Below are 26,362 nucleotides of genomic sequence, written 5' to 3'. Positions count from 1 at the left end.
TTATTAATGTCTTCAGCTTCTGATTATATTTCACATGTCAAACTATACTCAACCTCCAAGGTAGCTTTTTCATGGATGTAATTTTTTAGATATTTTCTGAGACTCTGGATAATTCTTTGAATTTTCAGTAGCTTTTTATGGTTGTAGATTTTTTTGAGGTATTTTCTGAGAAGTTGGATAATTCTTTGAATTTTAGGTAGCTTTTTTTTTTTATGGATGTAGATTTTAGAGGTATTTTCTGAGAAGTCTGGATAATTCTTTGAATTTAACACAAATATCATTGCTGGCCAGAGCTAAGATCAGAAATTTATTTTGGATTTTGTTTAAATATTGTCAGGTCAATTTTAGCATTCCTACATAGTGCTCTCCCCTTTTCAGTACACCACAAAGCAACACTTTCAGACATTATGATGGCATCTTTAACCACGTTTGGCCGAGAAAGTTCCTGTGGATCTTCCAGCCTGGTTTCCCTTTGTCAGAAGGGCAGGACGGAGAACCAGGCAAGGGAAAGCATCTGGTCGTTTGGATTGGACTAAAAAATGAATTCCCATGTACAGTACAGCATGCACATTAAAGAACCCCTTAGGTAGATCAAAGAAGAGTAGGCGGCGACACCGCTATCCATGCAAAATCTCCCTCACATCTCCCTGTCTTCATTATTGGAACTGGTGAAGAAAAGTAAATCATTAAACTTCACACCATGCATTTCATATAGTTTTAGCATGTTTCAACATTTTCAAAATTGTAGAGAGAGAGAGAGAGAGAGAGGGGGAGGGAGAAGTGGGTTTAACTCCACTTGACACAAGCTAGGTCATTTCGGGACTAACACATGGTTCAATTTTATTTCAATAATTCTCCTGTTTGTAGGGGACAGGCAACCATACTCCTTGTCACATACAACCGGAGAATCGAAACCACACCAGTTGACTCAATGACAGACCTTATGACACAACACACATCAGCCATGCCCCCCCATCCCCGTCTTTCAAAATTGTAAATAAAATCTATTACACATGATTAAATGTTGAACAAGAAATTTCGATGATCGACAAGATCGCAATAATCTGCTTGTCGATGGCATGTTTCCATTTTTATGAGCAGATTTCTTACTGCCATTTATCAATGGAGAAAGTAAATCAAACCCTACCATGACAGAAATTAACCTTCATTTTCTCACCATAAAAATAAAATACCACTTAAATATAGGTATTGAGACCAGAGAGTATAGAAAGCAGATTACATCCGTCTGAGAAGATAGTCGTTTTTTTCTCCATGGATATTAATTCCAAGCAATTGACCTAATGTTGAAAGGCTCGGAGCAACGGTAACAATATGATAGATGGTTTATTAAACTGGCATTGATCTCGACAATAAATAGATACCTTCATTACTGACATATAAAACTGAATTATACTCGTACAATGAACTAATTCCAGACTGCTGAAAAAGACAGCAAAGAATGATATTCATCAGGAGAGAGAGAGAGAGAGAGAGAGAGAAATGGGGTTTAACGACCACTCGACACAAACTAGGTCATTTCAGGACTAACACATGGTTCAATTTTATTTCAATCATTCGCTTGCGCATAGGGGTCTTTAGCAGTGGGAGGAAACCGGAGGACCCGGAGAAAACCCACGAGGTTGGACAGGCGACCCTACTCCTTGTCACGTACAACCAGGAAATCGAAACCCCGTCAGTTGACTCAATGACAGACCGTATGATACAGCGCGCGTGTGATTCATCAGGAGCATGGATTCACCAACACCAAACGATTTCCAAATTTGCAATGCTTAATTTTTTTTAAAGTTATTATTTGAGAACCTTGGGAAACAGTAATTAAAACCTAGCTATATCAAACAATGTCCTTTTGAAACCATGCTTCTTCAAGTATTTGTTACACATCTATGGTAGCAATTATCAGTGTGTTTAAATTATATTTGAAATGTGTTTAACCAGTTCTATCACATATGTGATAATCACTGACACCAATATTGTCCTTTCAGTGTTCTTTTATGTGCATGACCACATCCACCCAACTATTGCAACTATTAGATACAAACTTGTGTTTCTTAATTGTTATCGTTGTCACAATTACCAATAAATAAAGATTAGGACATGAAATCAAGTAAAGGTTGATTTAGGTCTATTATTTTTGGACCAATATGCAGGACTACTTTGTATTCTGTATAACTGAAAGCTGGATCTGGCTTTTATTCAGGAATATTGTGACTTCAATATTTCTTTTTGTTCATTTACAATTACCCCAAGGCATTATACGGTTAGCAATAAAATGTGGATTTTATTTGAAAAAGCATAATGAGCACCATTAAATTTATTGACATGCAATTAGACTGACAATTTGATAATTGTGGTAATATGTTTTCATGAATTGTCTCGGTGTCTATTCATTACTCTTCTGTAGAGCTTCTGTGCCACAGTGAAGAGCCAGTGAGTTGTTTGGAAACAAAATACACTGAGTCTAGTTTTTTGGATTGGACAAAAAAACAAAGTACCGTGGATGTAACTGAGAGTGAAGAGCCAGTGAGTTGTTTGGAGAGAGAGAGAAATGGGGTTTAACGTCCACTCAACACAGACTAGGTCATTTTGGGACTAACATATGGTTTAATTTTATTTCAATAATTCACTTGCGCGTAGGGGTCTTTAGCAGTGGGAGGAAACCAGAGGACCCAGAGAAAACCACAAGGTTGGATTGGGAAATCTACTCCATGTAACGTACAACAAATTCGAAACCACGCCAGTTGACTCAATGATATAGCGCGAATGTGCTAACCATTCAGGCAATCAACACACACACATCGCCCCCCCCCCCCCCGAGTTGTTTGGAAAATGTGGCTCAGTGAGTCTTGTTGTTTAGATTGGCCAAAAAAACCAAAAGTACCATGGATACAATTTGCAGCAAATTAAAAATTCTGACAGTTGGAGAGAGAGAGAGAGAGAGAGAGAAGAGAGAGAGAGAAAGAGAGGACTTGTGCCAAATGGTTTATAATTAATCCCTGCCCTTTAAAACCACAAAGTCTGTTATTGAATCAAGTGGCATGCTTGCGATTCCTCGCTTGTACATAACAAGAAATGAGTTTTCCCCGGGTCCTTCAGTTTCCTCCCACAGATAAAGACCCCTATGCACAATAGAGAGAGAGAGAGAGGGAGGGTATAATATCCACTCAACACAAACTAGGTCATTTCGAGACTAACATATGGTTAAATTTTATTTCAACAATTTGGTTGCAAGTAGGGGTCTTTAGCAGTGGGAGGAAACCGGAGTACCCAGAGAAAACCCACGAGGTTGGAAATCAAAATATGAGTAGGTTGTAACACCACAGCTGTCAGGGCGAAATTTCCACAGCTGTCAGGGCAAAATTTCCACAGCTGTCAGGGCAAAATTTCCCTCATTGCACTCTGCATTACATATACAAGTCTTCATTAGCCCAGTTGGTGCAGAAAAGTAAGACCTTAAACCCCATTTCTTTAAATAACTCTTCATTCAGTCAGCAAAAAAAAAGAGGTTGCTGTCATCCATTGACGACTGCTGTATACGCCTGCCACATGTTTACCATCTTTCTGATGCAGCAATGAATACTAATGACATGAACGTTGATCCCTTTACCTCCATCACTAATCCTCAAATTGCTATTCCATAAGACAACTCCTAAACTACGACTCTTCCTACTAGAGATAACGACATCTGATCCCTGTGTCTCTAACATGGTACCGATTTCCTACGCTGATCTTACTACCAAATACAACTCAACTACAAGCAGACATTTAAGGCTTAACGTGGAACCAATGTGATGAATCATGAAGAATATTTAATGATTCATGTAGAACTATTCCATTTTGGCTCTAATGGGTGCGGGGGGGGGGGGGGGGGGGATCATTGCGTACAATGTAAAAACTGTAAACAAAACATTTCATTTTTTTCACAGCAACTTTAAAGCTGTAAAAAGCTGGTCAAGATGAAATGATTTAGGAAAACCCTATCAATGCCTGATAGCAAATATGCTGCTATTTTAAGTTTAGTTAATAACATTTAAATTGTGTGCTATGAGGGAAATTTTGCCTGGAAAGCAACTGAATTCCAACTGTCAAGGGTTCTTTTACGTGCACACCATTATGTATACGGGACCCTAGATTTTCGTACCATCCAAACAATTAGATGCTCTTCCTTACCCTTTGTCCTTCATCACTGACACGGGGAAACAACAAAAAAACCTTGGGGAACTTTTTCTGCCAACACCAGAATCAAACCATGGACTTCCTGGTTGGTGAACCCAGGATCCACCCACTGAGCCACCTAATCTGATTAAAACACAGATCCTATTTCTTTTCGTTTTTTTAGTTTAAAATTTCGTTTTACTTGTCTTTACTACACTAGGATCTGGCAGAGTTGTTATATAATCCGCATTATGTGAGGGATTAGCCAATGAAACGGTCTGTTGCAGTGAGTTCTTGATTGCGATCCACGGAACTTTGCGTAACCCACTAGAAACATCATCGCTGATTGTTTAATCAAATGTCTTACGTCATAGGGTCAAAAGTCGATTGTATGGCCTCTGATGCAACCTTTCACTACAACTTATCAGATCTTCATGTAGAAAGAATCCATCGAACGTAAAAAACGAAATGAAATATAGATCTGATAATTCCATTGGCTAATCCCCCGCATTTTATTTTAAAAATCTACCAGGAAGAACAAAATAACCTTTAAAAACGATACGATCTGTGTTTTGGACACTACCAGTAAGTAAAACATAAATCACTAGAAAAAAAAACGATTTTGAAAATAATTTTGCCATCAGGTTCTCTAATAATGGCGACATAAAAGTGGTATGAATAGCAACTGTTACCACAAATTACTGTTAGTTAAAGATAACATATACCCACGAGAATATTTTATGTTTAATATAAATGAATAATATCATGATTCATCATATAGTCATTTATTAACCATACTGATATTATCCTAGATAGATTCATTATCGTAAATCACATCAAATCATCATTTATAATTAATATCCTCGTATTAGTGTAATATTAATAATATCTGGGTACTCAATGTCTTTTATTCAAGGGGGGTTGGGCGGTCGAATGGTTAGCATGTACGCGCGGTCATTGAGGCAACTGGTGTGGTTTCGAATCCCCGGTTGTACGTGACAAGGAGTTGGGTCACCTGTCCAACCTCGTGGGTTTTCTCTGGGCCATCCGGTTTCCTCCCACTGCTAAAGCTCTCTACGCACAAGCAAATTATGGAAATGAAATTAAACCATATGTTAGTCCCGAAATGACCTAGTGTGTGCCTCGTGGACATTAAACCCCATTTCTCTCTCTTTTATTCAAGAACTGTTGTTATACAGTTAACCGGGTTGCTTGTCCAATCTAGTGGACTTTCTCCAGGTCCTTCCAGTTTCCCCCTATTGCTATAAAGACCCCTACACTCATGCGAATTATTGAAATAAAATTCAACCATATATTGTGTTAGTGCCAAATGAGTGGAGGTTAAAAATATCACTCCAAAAATGGTTCAATTCTTCTCTGTATCTACAAATTTACAAAGATATGCTGCTGGCTATGCAATATGTCTGCCACTATTTTTTCATCCACATAAAAACCGATTGAATCCAGGCTAGGACATTTCTAGCATTGTATTTTGATTTTGATTTCTAAATCAATTGTTAAATACTCAATCTGAGTTCATTTCAGCCTGGATTAAGCCGTGAGGAATTTGATATTTTAGCGATAAATGCCAACGGTGCATCGTTACTTTCAATTAGTATAAATGACATTAAAATTAAGAGAGAGAGAGAAATGGGGTTTAACATCCACTCAACACAAACTAGGTCATTTCGGGACTAACATATGGTATAATTTTATTTCAATAATTTGCTTGCGCATAGGGGTCTTTAGCAGTGGGAGTAAACCGGAGGACCCGGAGAAAACCCATGAGGTTGGACAGACGACCCTACTCCTTGTCATGTACAACCGGGGATTCGAAACCACGCCAGTCGACTCAATGACAGACTTTATGATACAGCGCGCGCACGCTAACCATTCGGCCCCCTCCCATTAAAATTAAAGATAAACCCATCTCATGTAATGTGGAAAAACCTAATAATTCAAATTTTGGTGAATCTTGAGTTAGACCCATATAATATAGGTTTGTTCTCCTTCACTGCAAAGGCTTCTAATTATCTTCATCTAAAAAGCCAAAATAAAATTTGTTTTATATTTATTAACTTAATCCTGAAACAAAACAGTTTTCCTTTGTTTTCTCAAATTTGCATTCAACAGATCTAGATCACTTGGTTTTTCCAGATTACAGGAGACAGTTAAACATACATTATGCAAGAGCTAAATCTGCCTATTGCAGGTCTTTATTTAGGCCTGAAATGTTATCTAAATTATTAATAAGACATTAATTAACTTATCGAGACCATAATCAACTCTCGATGGCATCGCTAGCCTGCAATGTTTATTGGATTAGGTTCCAGTTTGCTGTTCGACTTCCATTCATGATTGAATCATTAAATGGATTATTGAGACTATATTTTTTATCGTACCGACTTTAGCAATGATGATCGAGGCTAGGCCGAAAATTCAATTCAATGGATCAATTTGACTGAAATTTTCAGCAAATTCCCTTTACATTATCTAGTTTTAAATTATTATGGTGAGAGCTGCCAGCTCTTTATCTAATCTCCCATAATGTATCTTTAAAGTAGCTAAGTCCGTAACTCAATATCATCCAAAATCTTCGACATTGAAAACACAATTTTTTTTGCAATTTAAATCAGCATTGGTGTTGTGATCTTACCTGGAAAAGATGGGCTTCTGATATCCAATATTTTTAGACAAAATAAACATTTTACTATTGGTACACGAATCGTGTACCATAATGCGTTACAGCGCCATTTGTAACAAGGTGCTCAAAGAATGAGGCTAGACATATTCCACAAGTCATGTCAAACAGTGATATCATGTTCTTATAAATAATATCGGTGTGGACTGGAATAACCAGACGCTAGAAATTGACTTGCGGTTGAGACTTCTGGCGTATTTCGCCGAACATAACTGATGACGATTCACAGTAAAACGGACACGATTGAACTAAAACAGTTTATATAAATTCATATTACATTATTTTATGTGTTGCGACCTATTTGTGCCAATTTCTAGGTCCAAAATATTAGCGATTTAGCTCCTTTAAGCTAAATAATCCGCTAAACTAGGACTAATTTGGGATGCTATCACAGTCCGAGATATCTAGAGCATTACTTTGATTACAAAAAATTACTAAAGACTGTAGTATTACAACAAACCTGCATTCCAATGTCACAGCCTTCTGAACAATAATTTCACAATACTGTTACAGGATTCTAATATTTTAAAACTTAGTGTCAAGGGAACTGTATGTTAGCTGAAGTCTTTTACTGACTTCCTTGTACTTATATACACGAATAAAGCAGATACAATCAAAAGAATATTTGAATTTAAAATCTTTCCCATCATTAAAAGATAGGTTGCCAGGCAACAAAACATATACCCACAGCAGCTAAGTCGTCCGGGCAGTCAACAAGTGTTGTCGCATATTTTTTCTTTTGTCAGTAATGAGAACATTTACAACACATGAAAATCTGATAACCTATGAAGTAATTTGTTTCGATTGTTTGTCTCATGGCCTTAAACAATTTATATTCACTTTAGCCTCTACAGCGTCCACAAGAATTTTTATTGTCGCATGACCTTAAACACTGTGTATAAATTTAAAGTCAATCGTGTATTAACTTTAGCCTCTAGAGCGTCCAAAAGCAACTGTCAACGCCGAACCGACAGTCAAAAGGATGGACGCCGGGGGGTGACAACAATATACAACCACATTTCAATGTGGTCATATAAAAATGAAGGCAGTCATGATTAACCCTTTCAGCAAAATATTCACATGTTTAAGGCACAAGGGAAGAAGGCAACACCAAGTTTTTTCCAGTGCTGGATTTATCCAGATGAACCTGGACTCATGAAAGGCCTACACAATAAGTGACAACAAAATTCTGATATACATTAAAAATATTAACAATCAATATTATTATTACTATTAATTATTATTATTATTATATATAGTATCGAAAAGATTAATAAAGAGGTTTCAATTAATTTCAAAAGATAACAAAATCAAATGGGGTTTAATGTCCTGCTGTTCTGCTCCGAACTGGGCTAATGAAGACGGCCATATGAGGGAAATTTTGCTCGGACAGCGGCACTACGACCTACTCTTATATCGAATTTCAACTGTCAAGGGATCTTTTACGTGCACGCCAATGTGTACACAGGACCTTGTTTTTTCATGCCATCCGAACGACTAGACAGCTGTCCTTGTCAGGTCCTCCATCCTGTATCACTAACAAGGGCGGAACCACACTGGAAAATCTGGATGAACTTTCTCGACCAATGCAGGGATTGAACACCCGACACAATCTATACGGGGAAGGAGGGTCATGTTGATCTTTTCAGTGCTCGGGGCCTCTAAATATTCTTAACCAGGTCCTGAATAGACCTTAATAAACAAGCGTTTATATAATTAAGTGATTATATTTGAAAGTGAAAGCACAATCTTTTTTAATGAACATCAGATTTCATTATCATACAGCCATCAAGCACCAGAACTTTTGAAAATCAAATATGATTTTTATTATTTTGTGCAGAGGAGATGCTTTTTGCTATAATTTTCACAACTTGAATTAAATTTAGTTGAGTACAAATGATGCAAATCAGTAAAGTGAACATTTCAGTATTTTTTCCACTTTATTGAAATCTTTAGAATGAAAGTAATGTAAAACAAATATTTATTGGTAAAATGACTGATTTTAATGTGCTCTTTGCATGGCAGTTTTGGTTGACATTTAAGGTTATCATCAAAAGAAAATGTTTATTGACCAACAGCTAAAATTCTGTTTGGAAAATGAGTTCTGACCACAAAATTTGGCTGTATTCTCCAAGCGTTCTAGTAAAGACTGTATCTTTTAATTAAAAACTGGCATCTGTTCTTTTTTCCTTTGCATAGTTCCCACTTGTCAGGGTAACGCCTGCAGGGAATTCTCTATACAGAGATACTCTGTCCTGAATGAGGGGGGTTGGATGGCCGAATGGTTAGCACGTGCGCGCTGTGTCATAAAGCCTGTCATTGAGTCAACTGACGTGGTTTCGAATCCCTGGTTGTACATGACAATAAGTAGGGTCGTCTGTCCAACCTCGTGAGTTTTCTCTGGGTCCTCCGACTGCTGAAGACCCTTAATGATTCAACAAGCATGTGCTAACCACCCCCAACATATTAAAAAGCCCTTGACCGTTAGAAATTGATAAAGGCAAAATTCTCATGGATGAAAAAAAAAGAACCATACGTTTGTCTTAAAATAACAAATGTATTGTGAAGATTGAGATGTCATCCCTTTTCAGTTCTCTGTTTTTGCCTCGAGGAGCAAAAAGTCATAAGAGATATTGCCGACATTCAATTTTTCAAATGTTTGTGCAATCAATCATTTTAATTACATCGAGTTTCGCGAGGTCAAGGAATAAAAGGTATCCATATTATTGCAACATTTTGTACGTGTTGTTACTTAAATTTTATCATAAAGCAACAGAAATATTCTTAAATTAGGTGGTTCAATAAAAACATTAAGTTGCTGGTCCATTAAACGTTGGGGCTTTTTACTATGAAAAACAGGATACATCAGTCTGGGGCAAAATTCTAATTTCTTAGCCAGTCTGAAGGTTCCTTTGTGCATCCGATGGCTGATGAAAAGCCCATGTAGCTACGATAATCCATAAATGGCTACAACAGTTCTGTAAAGAACTTAAAAGACTGTAAAGCCATTGAACGGCAAAACATCTCATCAAAGTGTGATCACCGATCAGAGTATTAGGTCTTGACAGAAATAAACACGTTTCAGACAGTGACATATTACTGATTAGATATGCCACCTCATCATCATCATCAGAGGCGCAATCAAAATCTATCTAACAGACTGCTACTTCCAGATCTGCTTTCTCTTGCTGATGGTCAACTTTGATAGAATACTGTAACTATATATTGTTGATGACAAACAGTTAATAACCCCTAATAGGCTTGTCATGTCATTACGGAACTTCCAGACCTATAAATATCCCCCCTTTAATAACCAAAACACAGCCGTAATTGGCATTTTTTGACAAATATTGTGTCTAGGTCAATTATAGCCAATATTTTCTGCTTAAACTCAGAGCAAATGAATCCTGTCAGACGATAGCATGGTTGCAAATTATGTTGTTATTCATATTTCTTTCTGACAGGTAACAAGATCATTTTTAAATGGTAATTCATATTCGCAAGACGTAAGTAGGTTGTTTGCATATTACTGAAAAGATGATAAATATCACGCCTATTTTCATGATAATTTACTTGTTTTTATACATATTTCCTGCATGATGAAATGATAAATATAGCATTAATAAATTAAGTGGTTGAGAAACATCACATGTAATTAAACGTAACTACACCAACTTATCAATTAAATAAAATAAATTTGTTTATAATTTATTAAAATTATATAACATTGGGCTAAAAGAAAATATAAATTTTGCCCAGTTTATCTCTCAATTTTGCGAAGGAAAGCCAGTGCTGATTAGTTTTAAATGGATGTTAAACCACATTTTTTTCTCTATATTGAGGAAATGTCCATAATAAACCCTACAATCAAAATGTATTAACAGGATTGAAAACAACATACCGGAAACCAGATTGCTCACAAACTGCGGTTAGCTTTCCACAAATACACTTAAGATAAAAACAGTCATAATATTTCCTTTTTTACTTCATAATTACACAAATTTAGCGGATAATTCGGAGGATAATGAATGTCTAATGCTTGTCTCTAATTTCAGTACATATCAATTTATTATATATCAATAAAAAGTTTAAATCTGTCTACTGTAAAAATCTGTCTTTAATACCTGATCCATCTGCTAGCTGAAAGACCTAGCAGCTAGATTGTTTGTAGAAGTGATCAGATTTAGTCAAAGAACGCAGAAAATCTATTAATGGGCTTGTTAACCTGTGATAAAAAGAGAACATCTTTTGATCAATATGCAATAAAAAATGGTAATTAACGAAATCGTTAATACTTGATAAGTTTGTCCGTCTTCCTGGTAGGTCTCTAAAATAATACAGCAAGAAACACAGTACGTGATCCACATGGGTAACGACGTGCGGTTTGATCATTAAAACCATGCACATTTTAGAAGCTTCTGCGATTAATTCATTTCACACACTTTTCTTTCTAAACCAATTAGAAGCTAGTAGAGTGGAAATATGAATATGTATGCCACATTGTCCCTTTTTTTATACCAAGTGAACTTGAAGAAACCATACTTTAATTTCATGGTTCTCGGTTCTCAAATGAGTTTTGTGCATGCCAAATTTTAAAATAATGATTGGAATATTTGCTTCTCTTAATGCAGTGCAATACAATAACTGTTTGCAAGAACACACATGAAATCACCACCTGTAGGTTTTACGAAGTGTCTGACAAGGACAGCTGTCTAGGTGTTTGGATGGGACGAAAAACCGAGGTCCCGTGTACACATTGGCGTGCACGTAAAAGATCCCTTGACAGTTGGAATTCGATAGAAGAGTAGGCTGTAGTGCCGCTGTCCGGGAAAAATTTCCCTCATAGCACACTGTATGGCGTATGCCTGTCTTCATTAGCCCAGTTCGGAGCAGAACAGTAGGACGTTAAACCCCATTTCATTTCATTTCATTTCATTTCTGTAGGTTTTAGTGTCTCTATATATTTATTTATTTCTTTTTGAGACTAACACAAGGTATAATTTTCTATGTTAAGGTGGATCATAATTTGTCACAAAATTAACTTAAATCTATTTAGCCATATATTACTTACACATTATATGAGAGACTTGGATGATTTGTCTCCCACTTGCCAACATATTATACCTCATTCCTCATAAAAAAGGTAAATACCTCGAGACAAACTACAATAGTGTGAAACTTAAATTTCTAAAAGTGAGAGAGAGAGAGATGGGGTCTAACATCCACTCAAAAAACTAGGTCGTTTCGGGACTAACATATGGTTCAGTTTTATTTCAATAATTTACTTGCACATAGGGGTTTTTAGCAGTTGGAAGAAACCTGAGTACTCAGAGAAAACCCATGATGTTGGACAGACGACCCTACTCCTTGTTGAGTACAACCAGGGTATCAAAACCTCTAAAAGAATTATCAGTTCAAAAATAGTTCGGTTAAGATCTGATGAATTGTCAAAAGAAATGCAAATGACAACCAATACATGCTTTAATACCTGTACGTCTGTAATAAATAATTATGAACAGATATATTATCTGATAACAGCACCATAACTAATCCAGGCTTCTGCCCAAAAGGCTTCATTTTGTTTATAAAACTTTATCTAATAAACTAACAAATATATCTAAGTGAATTAAATTGATTTTTTCTTTTACATTAATGGAAATGATCATGCCATAAATTGTTATTTATAAGCCCTAAATCTGGACCCCATACATGATTATATCTAAAGGATATCTTTTAATATCAATTCCACTTGGTAAAAAAGACAATAAATCATCTTTTACATTTAAAAATGTGTTAAAATAATCTCAAAATTACTGTACCAGAAAACATGGCTATATGTATCTTTGTTTATTTTACAAAGCCATTGTTGTGAACAGAGATCGTTTTTTATTCATGAGGTTTAATCAAGCTACCGGGAGGTATATGAAATTAAAATTTTATTTTACTTCATGGTTAATACCTGTGAAAATCAATATAATTTCACCATGGTTCTTTTTCAAAGAATAGACATTGACACATGATTTGATTGTCTTTGTACATTAACTAATGAAAAGTTGTGGGTGCCTTACTTAAACCAAAATGTTGAAATTGACAACCTATTGACTTTTCCTTTCTAATCTAATTACAATTATAACAGTTGGAGACTTGTTGGTCCTATGTTTAGTGTATTTAACTGTAGAAGAGAATCTTACTTTAATCAATATTTCCTAGTGTGTAAATGGACATTAAGTAAAGTGAGGTGAGATATGTGAGATATATATCTATATCATGTCAACAGTGATGTATACTTTACTCCTTGATAACATACGATACATGTATTACTACTAATAAATATACATGATAAGCTAAAAAGTCATGGGAGGGGGCCATCCGATCTAGAGAAGATTAACCCCAAACCATTCATGCTACAAATGAAGTACATCCCTTATTTTTAAGTACAAACAGCTAATTAATAAATGGTATTTAGCACCAAATAGTATAGCAACATAGTATGCAACAAAACTGAATCTACAAAAACTGATTAAAAATGTTCTCTCATTTGTGCCATATTGATTAAACCTAAAGAACAATAATCCTAACTCAAATATTAGTCATTTAAAACACATCGATCAAATCATTAATTTGCCCTCATGGACATGGTTTTAAATCCGATGCATGCAAACTATGGTACTTCTCAACAGACAATAACACAATTTAATTAAATCTTAATTATCACCCTGAAGCAATACCAATTTTATATGTAAATCATTGCATAAACAGATGCCATGTGCACACATAATTGTCAAGTTAAATAGTGTGATATCGTTATCGAATAATTGTAAAGCTGCGCAATTACATATGTCTGTAATTGAATTGAATTATTCATTCATGAGCTAGCACAATGTAACATCAATTAACAATTGGTTTCACCACTTTATATTAATTATGAGTCATAATTATTCATTATCGGTAATGCATCAGTTAAACGTTCGTAAAAAATGTTTACAATGGACGGGGGAAAAAATAAGAACACTTCGATTCAATCTTGTTTATTTTCCAACCTCTCTGATTAACAAACCTGATGCAGGGTTGACATTAGATGGTATCGAATCGTCTACAAGAAGAGCTAGAAGTTTTTGTGTGGAATATCTAATATGTCAAACCGTGACATATCGCTACATCATTGATTCGATAAATATTCCGCTGTAAGAATAGGCAGAACAAATAAAGAGGAAAAAGTTACAAAAATTGATATCGGTTGATGAACGAGGACCCACAATCAAGTTATTGATGGGACCAAGAGATTTCAACAAGGGATGTCAATATTGTTCTAATGTGTGGGATCAATTCATCGAATTCAGCATCATAAGATGCTATCAAAAGTATGAAATACAAGATCTAAATGGTAACATAAATCTCATTGTCATTGATTTACAACGTATGGTCTGTATAAAAAATTTGGCAACCGGTTAATAGTATAGACAATTTTTTTTCAGTTTTTGATAAAGCAAAAATAAACTTTCCAGAGTTAACACAAGTTACGAGATGTTTATTATTTATAGGGCTGTCTTAAACCTTCGGTTGTTTAGGGTGTTTTTCAAGATACAAAATATCTATAAAGGGGATGTCCAAAATTTTCAGGAGTTACAGTAACTTAAGTTACAAAATATTTATAATTAAAAGGAAAAGTTGTAGATTTCACAGAACACAGAACGTGGGTTTAATTATATAAACCAAACACCAAAATGTAACTACAGATGTATATACATGGCTAATTTATCTTGTCTGAAAATTTTAATTCAGAGAACTGAGCACCATATCTGCATAAACGACTTTACTCATTTAGGGAATTTTATTCTTCAATTGTGCGAAAAATTGTGCTGAATGGTTTAATGTGTGTCCGTTAAGACCACAAGGTCTGTTATTGAGTGTCCAGGCCCTTTGGTTTCCTGCGACAGCTAAAGACCCCTATGCACAAGCTAATTATAGAAATAAAATTGAAAGATATGTTAGTCCTGAAATGACCTAGTTTGTGTTGAGTGGACATTAAACTCTATCTCTCAGCACTATAACTTCAGCAAGTATTTAGACATGATTATCCAACTGAAAAGGTATCACTGAATAATTATACTGGACTGTAAGAGTCTTTCGCAACTTGCTAAAAGATTTGTGTACAATTCTCCTTTAATATCATTTATTAACATTATGCCTTTAATTCTTTTTAATAAAACTTAAAATTAATTAAATTCTCATGCTTTTGCTTTATTACAGTGATAAATCAATACCCAGTTGTCTGCAAGAAACTCAGAAATTAACAAAATATCCAAATCCCAATCCAATGAATTTTAAATATTTATCAAAAGTAAAGTATTGATTTTTTAATTGATTTTAATCTACAATAATTTTAACTTACCGATGGATGCTTTCGTTCTTTAAACACCTGCAAGAGAAGATAAACAAATTAACAGTTCATCATTAACAAGCTTTTTTTTACCTTTTAAATAAATTATGGCTCTTGTATCTTTGGAAAATTATTGATCTGAGGATTATGCAAATGTAGAATTGAAATATTAAATTGGAACAGACAGGCAACAAAAGTAAATAGCCTCGACTGACGGTGTTGTCATGGAAAATGGAAAAACAGTTTCTGATTGCCTTCTATATCTTTTATGATTGGTATGTTTTTTTTCCTGATTTACAATCACAAAAATTTAATGTCAGTGTTACTATGGATTAGTATGTCAAGAGAGAGAGAGAGAGAGAGAGAGAGAGAGAGAGAGAAAATGGGGTTTAATGTCCGCTCAACTCAAACTAGGTCATTTTGGGCCTAACATATGGTTCAATTTTATTTCAATAATTCGCTTACGCATAGGGGTCTTTAGCAGTGGGAGGAAACCAGAGGACCCAGAGAAAACCCATAAGTTTGGACAGGCAACCCTACTCCTTGTCACGTACAACTGGTGAATTGAAACCACGCCAGTTGACTCAATGACAGACTTTATGATACAGCCAACATGCTAACCATTCGGCCATCCACGCCAGTTGACTCAATGACACACTTTATGATACAGCCAACACGCTAACCATTCGTCCATCCAATCCGCCCCCCCCCCTTCATCAAAATGACTTCATCAGCTACTACCTAGTATACAGTACCATGTTACGTTTTCTCAGATGGATTGGCAAAAACTCAAGTTTCTCAGCCACTACCTGATAATATGTCTGTTAGGATCCACTCGTAAACTTTATTTTTATTTTTTTTTTTACAAGTAAATGGTAATATCATCCGACAAGTTTCTAAAATAATTACTAAATTACACATTTTAAGCGAAACCTTGGTTGTAAAAAGATTATAGTAGTTGAGATGTATGCGGTTTGACTTTATAAGCCCGAGATCAAAAATACAGAGTATAACTTTTATAATTGCATGTTTGTAAACTTTTCATTATCTATAAATAGATTTAAAAAAAAAATAAATATAAGATGTGAGACAAGATTACAACTAGGTTAAAACTAGAACATATAGATGTCTGATGGTCAGCCAAGCCCGGACAGACAGACAGACAAACGATAGTCACAAATATATATATAGATAACTTTTATAATTGCATGTTTGTAAACTTTTCATTATCCATAAATAGATTTTTAAAAATTTTTTAAAAAAAATATAAGATGTGAGACAAGATTACAACTGGGTTAAAACTAGAACATGTAGATGTCTGATGGTCAGCAAAGCTCCATTTATAAGCCTGAGATCAAAAATATAGAGTATAATTTTTATAATTGCATGATTGTAAACTTTTCATTATCCATAAATAGATTTTGTTTTTGTTTTTTAAATATAAGATGTGGGACAAGATTACAACTAGGTTAAAAATAGAACATATAGATGTCTGATGGTCAGCTTAGCTCCATTTAGCTGTAAATAGTGACAGGTGTCATGAATAAGGCAGGGTTTGTTTACTATTTCTAGAACACCTACTACCACTCCTCTGAACTGGAAGCATAATGTCAACAAAATGAATTAATGGGAGTCCTAAATAATTTTTGGTCTTGGGCCTGATTATTAATTTATTCGGCAATAAAATTCTGTTCTAATCAGCGAAAAATTTTTAGGAGATGTGTTATATTGATTTAGAATTAGAACAAGTCAACAGTGAGGCTGATGTCCCCCGCAGAAATCCCAAAATAAACAGATGACACATATAAATTAACTGTACATTCATCTTTTATAAAAGTATTGAGTAATCAAACTTATCTATGCTTATTCTAAGCAGAAAATGTTCACAATCAAACTTAGGTTTTGCAGTACATGGTAGTGAAATTATACACTACACTAAGTTTCAGCACTCTCCATCAGTTAGAAACAATGGTATCTTGTCCGAAAGCATCGACCAATGAAATTGCTTAGCTTTAACTGGTAAAATTATCATTGAACTCAATTAAAGGCAGAGTTATTATGTTCGAAAGTCTTGACCAATCGAATTATTTATCGCAATTGCTCTTCGAAAGGCGGGGGACAATAATTTATTATAATATCCTAGAATGATATCTTCATGATCTGTTCATAATCTTTTAAATCAGATCACCAACGGTAAAATGAAATGTTCACCATCTGTAAAGCCAGACCAACAACAGTAGAATGAAATGTTCACCATCTGTAAAGCCAGACCAACAACAGTAGAATGTAATGTTCACCATCTGTAAAGCCAGATCACCAACAGTTGCATGATATGTTCATCTGTAAAGCCAGATCACCAACAGTAAAATGATATGTTCACCATCTGTAAAGCCAGATCAACAACAACAAAATGAAATGTTCACCAACTGTAAAGCCAGATCACCAACAGCTAGTAAAATGAAATGTCAACCATCTATACATCCAGATCAACAATAGTAAAACAATATGTTCACCATCTGTAAAGCCAGATCACCAACAGTAGAATAAAATGTTCACCATCTGTAAAGCCAGATCACCAACAGCTAGTAAAATGAAATGTTCATTATCTGTAAAGTCAGATCACCAACAGTAAAACAATATGTTCGATCATCATCTGTAAAGTCAGGTCAACAACAGTAAAATGAAATGTTCAACATCTGTAAAGGTCTATATTATAGTTAAAATAATGTGAACAATTTGAGTAAATTCTTAACTTAAGTCTGAGAATGCTTTGTGAACTCGGGGCCTGATTTATTGAACAAACAACCCATTGAAATTGTACTTTGACACCTGTTGGTAATATTAGTACTATTAGGTCTGTAACTGATGTCATTTATTATATTCAAGGGCAAATCTTGATTAGATTTTGGTGAATAAAACTGCTTAATTTTGTGTTAAAAGCTCTTAAAATCCTCTATCTAAGGGCCGAGAAACTAACGCAATAAACGTGATATGTTTTCAAACAACTTAAACCTGTCAGTCTCCATTTGAAAATGGAGACCGATGTCCCAAGGTGTATTATACAGTGTTGGGATAAAACCAGATTTTTATTTTACAAAAATTACGTTTCATTATCATGTACAGCATGTGGGTCATACACTGTATAGACCTCTAAAGAAATGGCAATAGATTATCAGGTCACCCAATGAAAAAATTGACCCGAAATCTTGAAAGGGTTATGTGTCCGGATAACCGGTTTTGACGTTCACGTTCAAATGACTCAATATTTTGTTTTGAAATTTTGAGACATGGTAAATACACCATTTGTCTATATTTTGGCACTAACATTTCATACTTACACCAACTTTTATTTCTGGGACTCCGCTAAAATCGGGATTGTCCCTTTAAATTACATACAAATAAATGTATACCTAGGGGTCTTATAAATATTGGAGGATTATGCATAGTCACAAACTATTATGATTTCTAACTATACTGTGCCTGTGTCTCATTCTTCGGATCCACATTAGATATAAGTATACAGACTTACTTAGAACACCTTGTGTCAATACCATTCATGACATCTTAACCCATAACTTTCAAGAGCGGAAAAAAACAAACAAATTTCTGTTGACAATAAGAACATAAAGACCGGTATATACATCTTTAAAACTTGTTCAGTTGTACTTTACATTCTATTACTCTATTTTTATTACGTTCTAAATTATTTTCATTTATTCTCTTGAAATGTATTTTTTATCTTCAGGATTGTTTGATAGCTAAAAATCGCAATTTAAATTTGTTTGATAATACTGCTCTAAGTACCTTAGATAAAATATTTCATTCATTCTGAACATTCTTTCTTGTCTGAATTTAGTACACAGAGGTCGTTATAATTTAAATTTAGCCAATTGAAAAAATCATATGTGTTAAAAAATTATAATTTTTTTCCGCTTGGTGGACACATGTATGATATGGACATTCATACACTCTGAGTACTTTCTGGATTTGGTGGACACATGTATAATATGAACATCATACACTATGAATACTTTCTGGAATTTAGTACCCAATATCAAATATATTAAACTGTTTCAAATTGGGTAGATTGTTTTTTTTAAATTATTCTACATGTTTGTAAAAGGTATAAAATTACTTTGATGAATTTTATTATTTTTTTTCTGTTGTGTGTGTGTAGTGGTACTCTTAATACTCTTATAGTTAGGAATCAATAGGACACGATATTCAAATTGTGACAAGATTGCACCAGGTTTAAATTCCATAATGGTCCCAGCAAAAAACAGTTTGATGAGCTAAATAAATGAAATGAAATGAAATGGGGTTTAACGTCCTTCTGTTCTGCCCCGACTGAGCTAATGAAGATGGGCATACGCCATCCATACAGTGTGCTATGAGGGAAATTTTGCCCAGGCAGCGGCCCTATGGCTTACTCTTATATCGAATTCCAACTGCCAAGGGATCTTTTATGTGCATGCCAATGTGTACACAGGACCTTGGTCCCATCCGAAAGACTAGACAGATGCCCTTGTCAGGCCCTCCATCCTGCACAAAGAGCTAAATACAATGGCAGACAGGAATCTCTCTTAAAAACCACCACAACCACCAGCATACTTATTCTCAAAACATAAAATCTCATCAACATTTTGCAAATGTTATTCTGGCTAAAAAGGGAATTTTTGTTTAAAATAACACAGAGACCAAAGTTAGTTTTACTTTAATTCTTATTCAAGCAGTGAAAATGATGGTAATAGTTCTACTATTTGAATCTGATGTGTTAAACCTCATGTATTAACACCCTTCTGTTACCTTCATTCAGTAAGCTAATCACATCTAAAACAAATTTATATTAACACCTTTTAATACCCTACGGATAACGGGACCCAGAAGAAGTCATTTTTTTAAGTACTGTTAGTACTTTTGAAGCATATCGCTCTTTTGTCCTCGACAGGCCTATTAGATATTAGGAAGGGGGATTGGTGCAGAGGATATCCCCTCCAATAAAACTTGAACTGGATTGAATTTTAAGCTTTTCTAGCATTAAAATCATCTTTTAAAATGCAAAACTATTTTGGGGCTCTGCCCCAACATCCACCAACCCACCAGAGTTCTGCCTCAGATGCATTTGCAGGGACTGCCTCTCATGGTCAAGGGTCGATATTCCACTCCCCTAATCTAGCTATGTACAGTTTTGTAAGTCTTGCCTTAAAGATAACATAATAAATATTTAAATTTGAGAGAATTAACCTTTTCGTGATTGGTTGAATGAAGGTGGTTATATCGGGGAAAGTCCTACGACATTGTCAAAATATAACAACATTTATTGAAATAAAATGATGCTCCTGTCCTTGGTAGCAGGTCTCCCACATCAAACCAAAAAATAACTACAAATTCGAGCTACTCAACTCATTTACCTTTCATAACACATTTTACTGGATTCAGTCATGGAAACCATCTATAGTAATATAACATTCATTTATAATACATGAGTGTTTTTGGTTCAAGAGAACCTGCCATCTTACAAATCTAATTACAAGGCAACACCTCCGTGTATTAACAATTAAATGTTATGGGTAACATTGTATGTCGTATCATATCTCGACAACCCACTTGAACAATCGTATACCTGCTGAGACTTAACATACTAATTTTACGTCACTGTCAGAACCGAATTCTTATCATTCTCGTCGGTTCTGTTTCTTATCCCAACAAAAGTGCGAACGGCCTCAGAAAAGCACTGAATATTTTACGCGATGGGATGCTATCAAGTTGTAATGTCTAATGATTTCCATTCCTGTGAAACAACATTATGTTGGGATGGGACAGAAAGCTCAGCAGTAAACAGCATGATTGAGAGGGTCATCCACCATTGAATGAATGAGATTATAGATCTGTATATTATATTTTTGTCTCTGCGGAGATGTCTAATGAGATTTTCTGAACAAAGAAAGCTTCACCAACTTTGTTCTCTGATTGATAAAAAAATCCACAGTAAACATAAAAATGAAATGAAATGGGGTTTAGTGTCCTACTGTTCTGCTCCTATACTGGGCTAATGAAAACGACATATGCCATGCTATGAGAGAAAGTTTGCCTAATCTTATACCGAATTCCAACTGCCAAGGGGTCTTTTACATGCACACCAATGTATACACGGGCATACGCCATATCGTGTGCTGTGAGGAAAATTTTGTCCGGGCAGCGGCACTATCGCCTACAATTATATCGAATTCTTTTACATGCACGCCAATGTATACACAGGATCTCGGATTTTTGTCATATCCGAACGACTAGACAGCTGTCCTTGTCAGCTAGGCCTTCCGTCCTGCACCACTGACAAGGGGAAACCATGTCGGAAAATCCCAATAAACATAAAAATACAAAAGTCATATAAATTCCTCAAATGAGAAGTGGTATCAAATGCTCTAGAAAAAATGTGACATGTAGAATATAATGCACATATTTTGAATTCATTTCTTATATTTCACACATCAATTCTCAAATATATGAAACAAAAGAAAATACAACATCATTAAAATGTTTCATTTCCTGATAAATAAAGCCTCAGAGAATGCAACAGGTAACTTACAGAGTTACACAAATTTCGGGGGGGGGGGGGGGGGAGTAATACGCCTGTATTCGCTACAAATGAAATGAAATGGTGTTTAACGTCCTACTGTTCTGCTCCGACTGAGCTAAAGAAGACAGACATGTATTTGCTAGAACACTTGCACCTTTGATGCTTGACGACAGCCATCTGATGTTATAATTCACTGCGAGGTCCGTTATTAGTCAAAATCTTTTCATGTTGACTCAATAATTTATGATGTTTTGGCCATAAAACCCACAGTGGAATTTTATAGGTACAATCTAGTGAACCCAGTTTACTTTTCCTACATAAAATTTCCAATCAAGTACTGACGAATGACACTTATTTTAGGATGATTAGGAGAGAACTATTTGTTTGACATCAAGTACCAAACTAAGAAAACAGACTGTCTACTAAAGAGCTACCACCTGTGAGCATGAATATAGCTTCGTGTTTGTAATTACCAAACATTGATTTGGGGCAGTTCGATGGCCGAATGGTTAGCACGTGCGTGTTGTATCATAAGGTCTGTCATTGAGTCAAATGGCGTGGTTTCAAATCCCCAATTGTACGTGGCAAAGTACTAGGGTCACCTGTCCAACCTCGTGTGTTTTCTCTGGGTCTTCCAGTTTCCTCCCACTGCTAAAGACCCCTACACACAAGCGAATTGATGAAATAAAATTGAACTATGTGTTAGTCCCAAAATGACCTAGTTTGTGTCGAATGGACGTTCAACCCCATTTCTCTCTCTCTCTCTCAAACATTGATTCATTGTCTGACGTGATTTTGAACGACTTGACTGAAGATGAGACGTCTGCAGTAAATATTTTACTAAGATTAATAGATTTAAGATAATATGAAATTAATAAAACACGCGAAGAAATTGGAAACCTTGTTTGACGCTAACTTTTCAGTTGGATATTTTACACAACCAGTTGATGTAATTTTCAAAGATCCCGTCTGCAATTAGTCTGTGTTTTTGATTTGCAGACGTCCAAAGGATCAATAAATATTGAATAGGTGGGTCATTTGTCTGAAGTTTGATTACTGGACAGGTTATTTCTTGTACTCGAAATGGTCAAAAAGCAGGAATATCACACATGAGGCTTGTTCAAGATGACCAGTCCATTATAAAGATAAATTGTACTTAGACATGATGATTTCTTTCAACAACGGCTCCACGTCTTCAAATCTCATGCACCACGATCTTCGAGACTCTTACCATGGGATTTGGTAAATGAGGTATTAGAATATTCTATTTACCAAGTGTATTCCATCACCTTCCAATTTCATTATAATCTGGTAATATGGGCGGCAAATCAATTTGAATTTCATGTCATTGAAACTTTAAAGATACATTCTCGCGTACAAACTGGGTGATTTGATGATGTATTTGGACTAAAAACATATTCAAACTAATTAATCAAACTAAAATTTTGCTTCAAATTCTTCTCAAAACACTGTTTTCACGAGAGAAAACCCTACTATAAAAAATCTATTAAAAGAAGTCATGTTTGTGTCATGTGACTTAGCAGACACACTACCTAGCAACGGGTGCGAAGCCGGAGGAGAATTCATTGCATACACAAAACGATATTGTCTTTAATCACTATCCTTAAATCATAAATATCGAAGCCTAATTAAAATCTCTCGGCTTATCCACTGCCCACGTCTCTTTCCGTAGTTTTTATCACAGAAAGTGTTGTACGTTTAGCTCTTCATCAAGTTTATCAACATATATACATTAAGCGCTCAATCTTCGCATGCTACCTTTGACGTGGAGTGAGCAGACATTCCTAATCCTTGGGCTTCCGATTAGGGAAAGCCTTACATTTTTGTCCTGTATGTGCTCCATGAGTGTTTTTCAGGGAATCCAGTATTTTTCCAGTAAGATTGGATATTTTTACTTTCCATATATACCAAAATTGCCATACTTTTATTGGAAATAACCACCCGATAAATACTCTTCTGGGAAAGTATCTTTAACTCAATGTCTCCTTGTCAAGCAATAAGATAAACTCTGTAAAAAACTGAATATTTTCTGCATGTCAAATTTAATAACAGTTCGGACCAAAACATTTTATTATTTTGAACTCAATTGTATTTTGAAGTACATATGTTGTACCAAAATAATGTCCTAACAATATCTGAAAGTGGAGGTAAAAGATTTCATTGCTACCCACCAATTACATCATGCGAGTAACTGTCGGGTCTAACCAAATTTGTAAAAACTTTGAACTTATTTAGACGGTATTCCTCCAAAGTTCCGTTTTTTTTTTATCTGAATGTGGAAGTAAAATGTTTCATAGCTGCCCATCAACAATTAGATCACGCATGAACTTTAATTTCAAGTTAAAATGTCAGGTGACGAACCATAAACTATATTTAATTTGTATCTCCTCCTCTGTAACATCTATATCTAAGCTTGTCAACATTTTTACAATTGCAATCAATCAATTTTTCAAATTCTGTTGAAATTATTTAACTTATTTACTTGAAACCAAAGCCATTTTTATCTACATCGATGAAATTCTCTAATTACGAGACAAACCTCATAGCAAAAATCTTAAAATTCTTACCATTGACCTTTTTATTAGATTAAATTAGGAAAAATTTAAAAGTTCAATTTAGGATTCTGTGACAAATAGACGTGTAAGATACAGTTAATTAAATCAATTTCGTTCAGTAATTTCTTGTCCTCTAAAAAAATTTAAACCAACTCAATATTAGCATTTTTTATAATTGAGAATACACGTTGATTATTTTTTACCGGCAAACATTTTCTTTCAATGATACTCCTGATTGGCATAATTTGGGCGGTATAAAGTTATAATTTACATGATTATCTTGTCGGTGTTGCACAATTTTGATATCATCAAGTGTAATTATGTCTGAAACAAAGTATAAGAGGTTCTCTTTTGATAACGACATATGATGCATCAACTGATGGATGCCGTTTCCAGTTACTCTAGAGTTTTAACACGATCGGTTACCAAGGTCATATGGTGCATGTATCTCCGTAGAATTTATCATAATATCATAATTCTTTTTTCTTCAAAAGTATACCCCACCCAAAAAAAATAACTGGAAAACAATAGGATAAAGTTCTTTAAGGGAATTTTTGAGTTTTTTAAACCAGAAAAAAAAACGAACACACTCAAAGAATATTATCTTTATATCGACATTTACAAATGGTTATTTCTTGACGTGGATTTAATTATCTTTTGTAAAATGAGAAGAAGAAAGGAGATGGAAATCATATACAAAGAGTTAATTATTTTAAGTTCGGATAAGGGAATTGACAACAGTGTGGATAGGACATGAATAAGAAAAAGTGACATTATTAATTGCCAGACAATAGATATATTTTAACATTGACAGACATCAGAGTCAGGAGAGTGACGTAAGCTCTCCTGGTGCCCTATGGATATTTAACTGTACATGAAATCCTTTTATACACAAAATTACGATTTTTGAACCAACTTGTGAAGACAGTAACTGCTTTTTTAAAAATGAAATGAAATGTGGTTTAACGTCCTACTGTTCTGCTCCAACTGGACTAATGAAGATGGGCATACGCTATTATATACAGTGTGCTATGATAGAAATTTTGCGTGGACAATTATTTCAAATTCCAACTGCCAAGGGATCTTTTATGTACACACTAATGTATACACGGCACCTCGGTTTTTCTCTCATCCAAATGACTAGATAGCTGTCTTTGTCAGGCCCTTCTTCCTGCACCACTGACAAGGTGAAAAACCACCTCAGAGGGATCGAACCGATTTTTAAAATAGCACACAGATTTCTCATTATCTGTATACAAGGGACTAAAAACCGATATAGACCCTAAACCCTGAAAACCCATATAGACCCTAAACCCTGTATACAAGGGACCGAAGACCCATACAGATCCTAAACCTTGCATACAGGGGACTGAAAACCCATACAGACCCTAAACCCTGTATACAAGGGACTGAAGAACCATGTAGACCCTAAACCCTGTATACTAGGGACTGAAAACCCTAAAACCTGTATACAAGGGACAGAAAAACTCAAGCAGACCCAATACTGGTATAATTTATTGAAATTGGGAACCAATTAACCCTGCTGGTTTTCATGACTTACAGATAATAAACAAACTTGACTTGATTCCGTTTCTGTATATCAAATATCTTAACCATCGGATGAACAGAATAAATGTGGATTCATGAACTGGAATTACTTTCAGAGGGAATACTTCAAGGTTTTAAACACTGGATTCAATCTGGTACGATCTTTCTTCATTTCAGATAATATCTAAATATCCACCTACATACCATCACATTTATTTATATTGTTTCTGGTCGAGAAAGTTCATCCAGATTTTCTGGTGTGGTTCCCCCTTGTCAGTGATGCAGGATGGAGGGCCTGACAAGGACAGCTGTCTAGTCATTTGAATGGGACGAAAAAATGAGGTCCCGTGTACACATTGGTGTGCAAGTAAAAGATCCCTTGACAGTTGGAATTCGATATAAGAGTA

The 26,362-nt window shown here is 35.0% G+C and overlaps 1 protein-coding gene across 2 annotated transcripts in view; it reads right to left on the bottom strand.

Annotated features, from left to right (window-relative positions):
- Positions 1-26,362, bottom strand: part of LOC126808473 (uncharacterized) — a 230,454-nt gene that overhangs the window by 87,626 nt on the left and 116,466 nt on the right. For both annotated transcript variants that reach the window (XM_050533193.2, XM_050533194.1), the window contains one exon: positions 15,267-15,293. In XM_050533193.2, the coding sequence (XP_050389150.1) occupies positions 15,267-15,293 (27 nt within the window). The remainder of the gene's footprint in view (positions 1-15,266; positions 15,294-26,362) is intronic.

This window comes from Patella vulgata, chromosome 1 (genome assembly GCF_932274485.2).
Source record: "Patella vulgata chromosome 1, xgPatVulg1.2, whole genome shotgun sequence".
Lineage (NCBI taxonomy): Eukaryota > Metazoa > Mollusca > Gastropoda > Patellidae > Patella > Patella vulgata.
Note: the sequence above shows the minus strand (reverse complement) of the source record. Positions and strands in the feature narration are given on the sequence as shown.